The 12928-nt window shown below is 47.2% G+C and overlaps 1 protein-coding gene across 1 annotated transcript in view; it reads right to left on the bottom strand.

The window, feature by feature from the left end:
• The window catches only part of ZSWIM5 (zinc finger SWIM-type containing 5), a 390515-nt gene extending 383246 nt beyond the window's left edge, over positions 1 to 7269 (bottom strand). Inside the window, exon 1 of the mRNA XM_085602808.1 lies at positions 6690 to 7269. Within this exon, the coding sequence (XP_085458934.1) occupies positions 6690 to 7224 (535 nt within the window). The 5' untranslated portion in view covers positions 7225 to 7269. The remainder of the gene's footprint in view (positions 1 to 6689) is intronic.
• Positions 7270 to 12928: the final 5659 nt, after the last annotated feature.

Below are 12928 nucleotides of genomic sequence, written 5' to 3'. Positions count from 1 at the left end.
ATGCGGTTCACAGTCCTGTTTAAGACTCGCTTCCTGAAAGTGCTGACTGTTGCAAGACACATTGTTTACACTGGGCTGAGAGCCCACCCATTCCCTATTTGTTGGCTTCATTGTCACACATTTGCTTGTGTCTTATTCGTTAACGTGGATGGGTGCATCTTCCTATTTTTTGGGGGTTTGTCCCTCCTTTGGAGCATGGACACGTTACTGTGTACATAGACCTTTCCAAACACTTTCTGTGTGAGCATCTAGCAGGAGTATATGCATTTTCCAGCTGTTTCCCAGTGTGCTTCTGTTTTCCTCCCTGCATTTCTCTAGCCTGTGTGGCTCACCACGATAGACCTTCATGATGTGTGCACCCTCTTGCGCTAACCCACCAATGTGCTTTCCCCTCCCAGCTCCACGTCACTCGCTCGCCAGTTTACCTTTCTCCTGTACACTCAGCATTGTTCCCCCCTCATCCTTTTTTCTTCACCTGCATGCTGTGTTACTTCCTACCACCTTCTTCTTACCCTTGTGTTGCTTTCATGCAACCCCAACCCCCCTGGTAAACAGACATGGAATTCACTAAACATCTCACCTACTCAGACTCTGAGGGCAATGAACTTAAGCATGGGTGAAAAGTAGGTACACACCTTCCAGTCCGACATCCGTTTTTTTTTTGCTTTGCAGCAGGTGCTGCAGCCAACAGCACCCGCCGCAATGCAAAATATAGGCATGGTAACCGCTGCGGGCTGCTGACAGCCTGTCGGGCGGTCCCGTCTGCGACAGGGTGGCGGGTGACAAAAGTACGCCCGCCATACTAATCAGGCCCTAAGTTTCCAAACTTTTCCATGTGAAATTAAATTGGAGAGGAGTCGGACATATACGGAAAGATTTAAGCTCGCCAGGGTGCACAAACTCAGAGGGAATTTAGATACTAAATCTACTCCCTTATGCTGATTTCCAGCCCATTTTAGAAAAGGTGGCAAAAACCAGACCTGTGCTAATATAATGAGACATAATATCAGAGAGCCTTATCAGACCTTTGATATGAGAATGCTACCATAATTGGCCACCTCACTCCATGGGGCAAGAAGATTTTTATTTTACAGGACAAGTAAAATTCTGAAGCTTCATGTCCCTTTGACAAGTAAATACGTTGCAATTCATTGTGGTCTGTACTATTTTAAAGGCCAAATCTCACACAACTGGGTCAGCCAAATGTCTCTGTTGTCAGTAAACCCACCGGTGGCCCTCAAGCAGATGAGACTGGTGATGTGGTATTTACTGCATGGGTAGGTAAAGGTACCCATGCATTGTGATGTTACTGGGTACGCCAAAACCCCATTCTCACTTGACACTTGGAAAATGGGGGATTTCAAGGAAAAAAATGTGTGCTTGCTGTGCCAGTTTCCACAAGTCCCCAACTCTCCCTCCATTCTATCATCAATTTCAAAGGGTTGACATGCCAATATTTACCAGAAGGCAATTTTAAACGTGTGTGTACAGCAGTCGCGGCCGGCATTGATCGCATGGGAGGGCAGCTTGGTGGTTAATTTAATGATATTTTTTTTAAGCGTACCTGTCTGCCGATGGGGTCCCGCATTTTCTCGGCACCTGCTCCTCTGACAGGAACAGGAAGCAGGCAGCTTTCCTCCCCTCTCCTGCCTTAAGCCAATCCCAACGCTGCAATTGCAGCATTGTGATTCTTGGGGACGCCGCAAGCCAGGGGCTTATAGAGAGGCCATTTTCTCCATGTAGGCTGCATCGCAGCCTGAATGGAGAAAGGACAGAGTGCGCACGACTGGTATGAGCATCCCCAGAGGGCCGTCCCAAATAGTCATTGTGCCCTCAGGAGTGGGCACAGCACTCTTCCCCTGACTTGCTTGCTCGCAGAGCAGCTCCACTCGCAACTAAACATAAAATGGTAATAAAAGGAAGTTATTACCATTTTATGTTTCTGCTTCTCGCACTGCGAGAAAGCAGTGGGGCGACGTTGCTCCGTCCTACTGGAGGTGCTGAACTTGTTGTACAGGGATCAGAATTTAGCCTGTGTTAATTATCAGGGCATGGGTGCCGAGAACGTGACTGTTGCAATTTTAAAATAACCTAATGTATATTTGTAAATCTCCCATCTCCTGCAAAGCAGCATTTTGGTATTGGGAAACAAATGTCTATTTTATCCACCCCCCAGAAGGGTGAAAAGCTGAGAACCCACACAGACTCCAGTAACGGGTGTATTGTCCACTGAGCTACCAGACCAGAGTAAATGATTCAGAAAGTGTGCGGACCTGAACATGAGATGCTTCCTTCCAAGAAGCACTGATCATTTGACTATTGTTTTTAAAGGAGGTGCAAAACAGACGGTCAGCAGAGATGTGCGCAAAGAATTCCCAAAGTAAGTTTGTGTATGTTTGAGAGTGAAGCAACTGAATTCTTGTTTTACTGTAGGGCTGCTCTCAATCCAATACTAAAATTAAAATCATGGGAAGTGTTCAGGAAATGTACCATCTTTAAATAGAAAGACAGGTTACAGGAGAGTGAGGCAGGAGTTGAAGCACACTGCTGGTATTTGTGTGGTACACCCACATCAGTAGCCCTCTGCGGAGTTCTGCAAGCGACAGAGTGCGTTACGCTCAACGTTCGCGCTGAGTGGCAGCGCCGGCTGCTTTTCATGTGTTATAAAGTCAGCGCAAACGGCATCACAATTTCTGCTGCTCTAGTAGATGTTCTACTCGAGTGGCAGATTCCTCAACTATTTGCAACCACTCGTGTTGAGAAATCTCGTCGGGAGGTTGTCTGGAATACGATTTTCCCTGCTGAGCAACTTAATGTTGGCAAGTGCGGAAAAAAAGTGCACAGCAGAGTTTTTCGGACCTCCATGTGCTGCGTGGAGTAGGGAAATCTAGGCGTGGGCGGTAAATTCTGTTCCGCTCGCGGAATTTGGGTAATTTCGCATTCTGCAGAGAACGCGGAATTGCCCAAAATTCTGCGTTCCGCGGCTTTGCGGAGTTTTCTTCTTGTTCGCGTTCTCAAAATGCGTATTTGCGAGAATCCCCGCCCTCCAGCACGCAAACAGCGATCACGAACAGGAAAAAAGCATCACGAAAAAGCAATTCCACGTGTCCGTGGAATTGTTGCGTGCTTGCGGAGATTATTTTTACCGGTTTGCGGAGCTTTGCGAAGCGCGACTACGCAAATTCCACCCACCCCTAGGGGAAACTGCAAACTCCGCGAGTGGAGCGGAATTTCACACCCAGGCTTACACAACAGTTCCCGAGGCATGCCTCTGGGTACTAACGGGCGAATGAGACTATGCTGCAGCAGACCCACAAGAGGATGACGCCGGTGGGTGGAAAGGCTCAGAGGAGAAGACAACACTGAAGAGTACTGCAAGCTTATACTCAGGCCCTGTAGGGAAAGGTACTCTACGCTGAGCTGGCGCTATTGTGGGGAGTAAAACTTTCAGAATGCGCACATAAACAGAGCCCCCTCACTGAATAAGTAATTTGATATTTCAGAGACAAAAGGTGCCCATAGAGAAAGACTAAAAGCAAGTGATAATCACATGAAACAGAGGCCAGTTCTGCACTCTAAAACAGGTATTCCTTACGCACGTGCTTTCCACTTCTTATTTGAGTGACAAGGTGATGGAACTAAAAAGGTACTTACCCATGATCACACAATGCAGCCAGATGGGGAACCCTAGTCTCAGCAGTTGAACACATCCTTTAAAGTGGCATTCATGTCTCACCCTTGGCCTCAGTACATAGCCTGTGGACAGAGAGCGATTCAGTACTGCCCGAGAAGTGTCATGGGAGCAAGAGCTTCCTCTAAGGAGCCCCATGCCTTTATTAGCGTGTCTCGGTGACAGGCAGGCATCAAAGTTCGAGCCCTAGTGTAAAGGCAGGCGTCAGCCTCGACCAATCACAAACACACTAGGGGACACAACCCCCGCCCTCCACCGGCATCTTAAGGAGAGTTATCTGGAAATCCGCCTGCAGGAGATGAAACACTTGCCCCATCAAAGGCATTGTTGTATTAAAGACCCTTTAGGCTCAGCTATATGAAAGAGGTCTTCTCATGGAAATGGCCCGAAGCTCGGGCTTTCATCGAATTCCACAAGAAAAACTCGCATTTCATGGGTTTAAATCGAGTCTTTAACGTAAAGGAACAATTGTGAAAGCAACCCGTATTACAAGTCAGCGGGGCTCTCTGAACCTGGGAGACTGCCTTCCTTCGCTGGTTGTGTAAAAGCACCCGCCTCACTGTAATCATTCGATGAATATCGTATATATTACAGGAAAAGTGTCCAAAATAGTATTACACGAGAGACAGTGACTACGTAAGCAGCATCGCCTTTTCCTAACTCTGGCGAGGACCCAGCCCCCTTGGACCTACGGTGGACACCCCTGTGTCGCAGAAAATAGAGTGCTGTGCGTGTTCCTTCACCCTTGGAAGGCGCACACCTGCAGTGCTGGCGACGTGGGACAAAAGCAGTCATCTGGGGGCACATTCCAACCACCTTCATACAAACTACCCGAACAGGGCAGCGCATCGCCCAGAAATATGCATCCCACCCATCGTTAGTATGTTCAGTTTCAGGCTAAGCAACACTTAAACCACGGCTGGCATGTTTCCACGCGTGCAAAGCATTTAAAACAGGCCCCGGGGCATGGCTCAAACCTCAGCCCTGCCAGGTGAACCCCAGCAAGGCACCAGACACCACAAACACAGTAATGTACCCAGTCACCAGTGGGACCGAAACCAACCCCGCGCACAGACAGCAGAGCAAACACGGCTCTCCCACTGGCGGAGTGTAAACACAACTTTTCATACATTTGCGTACAGCATAGGTAGGCAGATTTGCAAAACAAATTGCTACATAATGACACCTGGCAAAGCAAACACTAAATAAATCACAGGGCAGATTGCTACCAGGAAAAAAGGGTGAGCGGCAGCAAGGACTAAACTAACAAAAACAAATGTATATATCGCACAAACACGATATTTTTTGCATCTTATTCTGGAAGCGCTCCATCGTCAACATTAGCAGTGTTTTTCTTTTGATTTAATAAAAATGCCCGCTTCCTTTGCACATTACAACGCAGTAGATGCTCACAATACAGATTTCATTAAATTTAGAGCAATAAAAACTCTAGAGAACAAACGTGCCATAAATTATTTACGTGGCTAAAAATAAGTCACTTAAATCCGTGGTGTTAAAAATTAAACAGACCGGGAAAAGGCTTTTAATAACTTGCGCTGGAAACGAAATGACAGAATTTGCATTTTCCCCTTTCATTATTCATCTCTGGATTTGCACGTGCAATCCAGTCACTTGACTGCAAATCCCCACAGGACGCCCTTGGAATTCAGATCCATATAGGTTTCCGTCGGCCAAACACAGGCCATTGTGCGTCAACTGTAAGGCACTATGCACACAGCAGGGCTGGAAACAATGGCCCAACATGGAATGAATTCAGCCCAGTTCTCGCTCTGACAGCCCTCCCTCCCCCGGAGCACATCCAGGCCGGAAAAAAATAGATCAGATTTGCCACTTTGGAAAATTGCTGGAAAGACGGGAGGGCCGGGCTGTGCTGCGGGCCCTTGTCCGTTTCATCTTTCCCTTCCAGTGAGCACGGCTTCCAGGGAGGAGAGAGAGAGATAAATGGAGGAGAGTGGCCGGTCCCAGCGGTAGATGAAAGGAAGGAATGTACGGGGAGTGTACAGGGGCGGCCGGGAAGGAGGGAGAGGAAGCGGAGGCACTGGGGCGCGAACTGGGGCCGGGCTAGGGAGCAGCACAGAGCACTGGAGGTTAATCATTTATAGTGAGAGCAGGAGGGCTGGTGGGGAGCTAGGGGGCTGGTCTAGTTATTTGGGGGCAGACATGGCGCCTGTCAGTGGCTTGATTGATCAAGGCGCACTGTTGATTTTTCGAGTAAAGGCTTGGTGGGATAATTAGGTTAGGGGCTGGATCGGAGATAGATTAGGGCATGGCTGTGGGGGCTGGTTGGGTCCGTGGATCAGATTAGAAACGGGGATGCGTGGTTGGCGAGATTAAGGAACAATTAGGTTTTATGGGGAGTTTTGTTTCAATTCGGGGCTAAATGCTATTTATGAATACTCGTACTTTATTAAGATTGTGACATGTGGGAGAAATATTTTTTATTTTTGGTAACCGCGGATAGGGAAAACTGCTCGGGGGATTGGGTTCACGGCTGGACAGTCAGCCGTCCCTTGGTCTGGTGTGCAAAAGGGCACTGTTTCGAAGAATCTGCATTTTGATAGTAACTGGGGTGTGCGGAAGAGTGGTGTGGGAAGAAGGTGAAAGCGCTGCTTGGGGTGAACCTATAGCCGTGGTTTGGCGCTATAGACAAGAGTGTTTATATAAAGGACTGGGTGTGCATTGTTTACATTGAGAAAACGGGTATGAAAGGCAATCTCCGCGGTCGCTGCCTAACAGAACAGGGGTCGGTCCAGGCTAAGGGAACCGGGTCTACATTTTGGGGTACATTAGTGATAAAAGCTAAAACCATACAGCACTTAATCGCTATTGTTTACAGGGCATGTCACGTAGGCAGTCTAAAATAACAGAGCACAAGGCATATTTCGGGAGGTGCTTGAGGAGTGAAAGGGGCTCCGAAGTTGCTGAAGAATAAAGGGGGGGGGGGTTCTCAAGAAGGGGCACGGAGCGTGGCACTCACCGACTTGCAGGACATTCTCCACGCAGCCCGTCTCCAGCAGGCGGATGCCTCGGCGGAAGGGTAGCCCGTCGCCGGCTGCGGGTGCAGCAGTGGTCCCCGTGGGAGTTGCCGGAACGGCTCCTGCTGCCCCCGCAGGGGCTGAGCCGGCTGCGCCCCCGGCCGGCGGCGGCGCGCCTTCCTCGCCACCCCGGCACTGGAAGGAAGAGTACATACATATCTGGCGCTCGGAGCGGGGAAAGCTCCAGTAGACGATGCGGCGCTGGACGGGCTCAGGGATGCGGCTGAAGCGCTCCTCCACCCGCTCAAAGGCCCAGCTCTCGGCCACGCGCTTGGCCGCGCAGTCCAGCAGCGACTCGGGCAGCCGCGGGGGCCTGGTGGGCGGTGAGGAGGAAGAGCCGGCCGGGGGCCCGCGGTGCGGAGCCGGGTACGGCCGCGAACAGAGGCGCTTTACTGGGGGCGGCGGAAGCTCGACCTCCGCCATGGCGAGTCCAGGACACAACTGAGGAGGATGGGCCGGCCAGGCCTCTGCGCGCATGCGCGGGGGCCGCTCTGGTCCCCCGCCTCCATGGATACTCCGTGCCTGCGCAGTCAGCTGCACAAGCCTGTGAGGTCGAATGAGACATGCGCATGCGCTCAGCGTGACGCTGCTCAGTGTCTTTCTACGCTAGCAATTCATCGCAGGGCATTCAAATATGTTTTTACCTTTAAACCAGGTCAGGCAGACAGGCAGGTTGGTTATTGAGTTCAGAAACTCAGAATCTTCCCATAGTAATGCAGTATTGAAGGAAGCGGGAACACTGGTGATTACACGAATAGGTATTCATGATATATTTGCTGGTTAGTTCTCTAATCTCTATAAAGTGTCGCATTTGGAATTTATTAATGTTTATTGATGCGTTTCGGTTTTTATATAGCGTGGACATTACCCAGCGGTGTCAGCGATTTACAATGGAGTGTTACATGAGAAATTTAGAGTAACAAGTTAGTACGTGACAAGACGTGTAGCCACTAGAGTTACTTATTTACACATTACATATTCAATACAAATTACATATTTAAAAAACTTAAAGCGCTTAGGGTTGAAATACATATTACATATTTATAGATTTGAAGCAGAAAGATCGTAATTGCTCTCAAGGGTGTCATCTTACAGTCACTGTCACGCCATTAAATGTGTGAGAATATGCCTGGTGGGGAGCTTGGCAAGGAGTGTTATTGAGAAAAATGTCTTCGGAAGAGAAGACTTTTAAGGTCCGTTTTGAAGATCCGAAAAGAGGTGGTGGTGCGAAAGTTTGGAAGTTGAAAATTCCTAGTCGCATTACGTGAGAAAGATGGCACCATGAGTCTTTCCCTTTTGAAGGTTGGAGGTTTGAGCAGCAGATTTTCAGCATTTTGTGAAGGTCTGGAGCCACCTGATATCTTGAGTTTGTTTACTAGGCAGCGAGGGGTGGACGTGTAAATGGCTTTGTGGGTGATAGAAGCAGTCTTGTATATTGTCCTGGCTTCAAAAGGAAGCCAGCAAAGAGTTAGCAGCATTGGTGTGATATGATCATTTCTTTTGACCCCGTAGACGAAACGCGTGGTAGAGTGGAGGATGGATTTTAAAGGAGATATGTGGGCTTTGGAGAAGTTAGATGTCTTGTGTGGGGGACACTTTGAGTTAGAGTTGGGTGTGATCAGCAGGGGTGATTCCTGTGCTTTATAAGAGCTTAAATTTAATTGAAGGATCCCGGCCTCTTTTAATAGGCTGCTAGTGGTTCAATATAAAGATTAAAGAGGGTTGGAGCAAGGATAAAGCCTCTAGGGACAACTTTGTTCCTCAGCCTTTGGAATTAAGAGACAGTATTCAATTTTAATCATTCGGGGTCTCCCCATGAGGTAGGATTGAAACCATTTAAGTACTACGCCTTCAATTCCCATTCCCTGTTTTAGTGTGTTAAGAAGTGTGTGATGGTTTACAGTGTCAAAGGCTGCAGAAAGGTCAGGAATAATCAGGAGGCAGGAGCTGCCCAAGTCTAGTACTCGAAGGGCATCATCAATAGCCGGTAGCAGTGCTGTTTCAGTGCTGCAGCCTTGACTGAAGCCAAATTGAAATTTGTCTAGAAGATTGTTGTCCTTGATGTGTTGGGTGAGTTGTTCTGCTATACATATTTCAGTGATTTTGGCGAGGAAAGGAAGGTTGGTGATATGGCGGAAGTTGTTAAGGTCATTTACATCAGTTGAGGGTTTTTTTAGTAGTGAGATCACCTGATTTTGTTGAGGACATCAGGAAAGGATCCTTTGCTAAGAAAGAGCTTGACCAGAGTTTTCCAGTAGGGGAGCATGTAGGTGTAGAGGTCTATTGCAATGACACTTGAAATAGGTGTGAGAAGCTGGCCTGGTATATGATGTTTGCTAATGTAAGTGGGCACCTTGCTCCAGCCCAGACAACTCTTATGGTGATTTAAGAGGTCTTAGACAACCTTAGAAAACTCTCTAAGTGGTAGCTGTGGAAAGCAGCCTTCAGGCTTAGTCCAGAAGGTGTGTAAAGCAGCTTGTTTTACCAGAATGCAATCTTATAGTATAGATTAAATGAAAAGAACCACACCAAGTATTTATAAAAATATGTATTTATTATATAATACTCTCTAGAATGTTCAAGTATCTCCAACATGGAGATAAACACAATGCACACAATACTTTAGCAAAGAAACACAGTAAATAGTACGGAATACAAGGTAGCCTCAGGGGGGGACAAAACCATATACTAAGAAAGTGGTATAAGAACCATGATTCGAGTGACCGCATGCTCCGTACAAGTCTATGTGCAAGTCGCAGTTGGATTTTTAGAGATTAAGGGCCCTTCTCAGTGGACCCTGAAGAAACCCCATGGAATGCAGAAGGTTGGAGAGCCACCTGTGGATACCCTAGTACCCACGTTACCTACACCAGGGAATCCGAGTGCAAACGTGTGAAGAGGTGTCGGAAATCACTGTCAAATACAATGGAGGACTTCAGAAAAGTACTGCTGCTGGAAGAAGAGAAAGTGTCAGTGGGAATCCAAATGTGGATTCTTGAAGACGAGTACCTGAAAGCAGAGGGGACAGAGTCTATGTCACTCAGGGGTGACCAGGAGACTTGGAAGACAAATGCCATTTAATGTATGGTGCTTCAGGATGGATGTTGACGACCTTGACTCTGCAGCTGTGAAGACCAGGCGATGGTGAGGAAGACCAGGACCCAGATACGAGCTGTCCCACGAAGGATGTGGAGTGCTGAGGGTTCGTGTCCAGCAGGAGCCTTGGCAAAGGGAAGCCACGCAGTGATCAAAGAAGGAGCAACATCAGGACCAGCGAGGTCCAGGGGACTCACCAAAGGCAGGGGAGACAAGGCAGGACGCCGAGCAATCAGGGGAGCCCAAAAGAAACAAGTGTGACCCTCAAGTGGACCCACAGGCCAGAGGCACTGGAGTCGTGAGAGGACCTCAAGCAGCCCACCAAAAGATGCAGACCACGGTGCACACAATGCTGTGTGGCTGAAGATTCTATCGCAGAGTTTTTAAAGTAACATAGCTGGATCTTGCTAGTTTGTCCACTTGAGCATTCATCAATAGCTTGGAGCCCATGGTCATTCCGGGGTTTCTTACTTCCTTTGATACTTTAGGCAGTGTTCCCAGATCATCAGGCCAGGCGGCGAGCGGGTCATAATGCTTCTAATCGCCACACATGAGTATTTCCACGATCCCTGAGGGGTCAGGGTTGTCATGTTCGATAGTTGCCAAAAACGATTCTCTCCTTGGTAAGAGGGGTTTATAGTGGCACTGTGAGATAGCTGGTGTACAGTCGGGCGTATCCGGTGGGGGTGTCTGGAATCAGTCTGGACTCAAATCCTACAGTTTATGTTGTCTAAACGTGCAGATCCTATATAGATTTATAGAAACTACAAGACATGGCCTGGCCAACGTTGGTTTGGTTCTTATTTAACGGTCAAATCTGAGTAGTTCAGTCGTGCTTTTCTCAGAAGACCCCTACTCACATATACCCAGAGACGTCTGGAGTGGGAAGGGAAAGATCCACCGCAGCTGAGTAGGCATATCCTATGTATTGGCTAGAGGTTTATTCAAGCTTGAAGGATAATAGTTCCCTATTGTGCATAAAACCTTATCTCAGTTTCCTTGAAACGCTTTCAACAATGTCTGAAGAAGACAACGCTGCACCAGCATTACATGCAAATGCAGCAGGGGAAGGAGGACACAAAGGTGCTATACACATTTCAGAAAATGTCAGAAATGCACTCACTTTAAAACTAGCAGAGTTTGGAGTCTCAGCATTAGGTGGGACTGTAACATTTGTGATTGAGGTACACAAGTCATTCCAGACAGAAGAATTCTATTCATGGGTCAAATTCCCACTGGCAGATGCATGCACAAATACATTTCATACTTACACTCTGCATGAAACACTGGAAGAATATTGTCCATACGAGGGCATTGAAGTTCTGTTCACCTACCAGGAGCATATAAACTGGTTTAATGGTGCTCTCCCACACACCACAGAAAAAGAGAGACTTGGTCCGCTCAGCAGAGACGGGGCGACTTGGGTGGCCCTAGCGGCTTACACACCTCAACCAGACGTTGACACAATGCCAATGGCAGACTTACATCCACTTCACAAAGAAATATTACAACTCTACGGAAATTTAACACAGTTCGTTATGAGAACACTCACATTTCAACCTACGAAGGTTACACCAGTAGGTCAACTTCAAGGGACTACAACCAAAATCACCCCACAAATGCTGAATGCGGTTATGGGTAAAATGCCCACTAAACGCAAGCCAATGCCCTTCTGAATAGCTCAGAAAATAACACAAGAAAAACATAGAATGCTAACAATCTGCTTGCCAAAGGGATAGCTCCCCCGATAGAGGATGGTACCTCGTGGGGTACAGTTTTCTCTGCCATCTATACCAGAACTCATGGTACCCCTTTATTAGCAGTGATACCAGACATATTGAGACAGATACAGAATGAGTATGGAGCAGAACCTGCTCTGAACTTAGGAATTACATTGTTAGTAAATTTTGCCCAGGTATCCAGGATTATGTTGGCAAACATAGACGGGGAGGCATCAGCAGTGGCAATACACCAGCGCTTGAGGGATTTCACTCCTGTACAACAGTAGCGTGAATTACCTAAAATTATCAAAGATACGTATGCTGAATTAGGTAGAGATAATTTGGGAGCTAGAGCATCAAAACCTCAACTCATGGGTGGACCTGAAAAGGATAACACCAAGCAAGCGCCTGATTCTTCAAAAAAGAAATGGGATAATAAACAACAAAAGAATAGAGAGAATAAATCACGATCAAGAGGTGGGTTTCCTCAACAGGACCCCTCTGAAAGGAGGTACAACCTTAGAAATTGTGATAACATTAAGAAACCTGACAGGTATCAGGATACTGATACACGTTCCTCTGGTTCCTTTCAGGGTTCATCAAAAAACTCTGAGAGGGAAGGACGGTCAGAACACAGATCAGAAGAACGAGCAAAGTCCAAAGACACACATCGTACTTTGGACTATAATATCAAAAAAGAAGAAAAACCAAAACCTCAAGTTAAAAAGAAGGTAGCTGGCCTTAAAGTAAGAAATGCCAAGGATACTGTGGACGCAACTTCTGAACGGGAAAAGGGCTCTGACGATGCGCAGCAGAAGTAACAATAGCCTGCCAGAACCTGATGGAATTTCTGGTGACAGCGGTGTTTAATGAACATATCTCGGTGGAAACACCTGATGCAAGGGTGAGTGTGCCACATCAGTTACATGAAATACCTCTCCAAATGGAGGGGGACAAACCCAGAAAAATTAAAGGTCTCTTCTGGGAGAACCTGACTTATGGCTGTGACATCCTTTTGGTTGAAACAGATTGGCCATCTGAGATTGTTATGGAGTGCCTAAAGGGAGAAACAGTAATTTTACCAGCTTTTTCTGACCTCGTTCCATTATCACTAAAACATTCATACGCGCAGGTAGTAGTACTTGCTCCTGCATTATATCGCAACCATGTAGGAAGAGATACTGAGTCACCTCACTATGTAATCCCAGTAAAAACAACTCCAACTCCACAGAGACAGTACACTATTAAACAAGAAGCGAAGAAACAAGCCAGGGAGATCTTAGATCAACTTGAATACCAGGGGGTATTAAAAAATTGCACCTCTCCAATGAATAATCCTTTGTTTCCTGTAATGAAACCCGATA

Source organism: Triturus cristatus, chromosome 4_2 (genome assembly GCF_964204655.1).
Source record: "Triturus cristatus chromosome 4_2, aTriCri1.1, whole genome shotgun sequence".
Classification (NCBI taxonomy): Eukaryota; Metazoa; Chordata; class Amphibia; order Caudata; family Salamandridae; genus Triturus; species Triturus cristatus.
The sequence above is the reverse complement of the archived record's forward strand: the minus strand, read 5'-3'. Positions and strand labels throughout refer to the sequence as shown.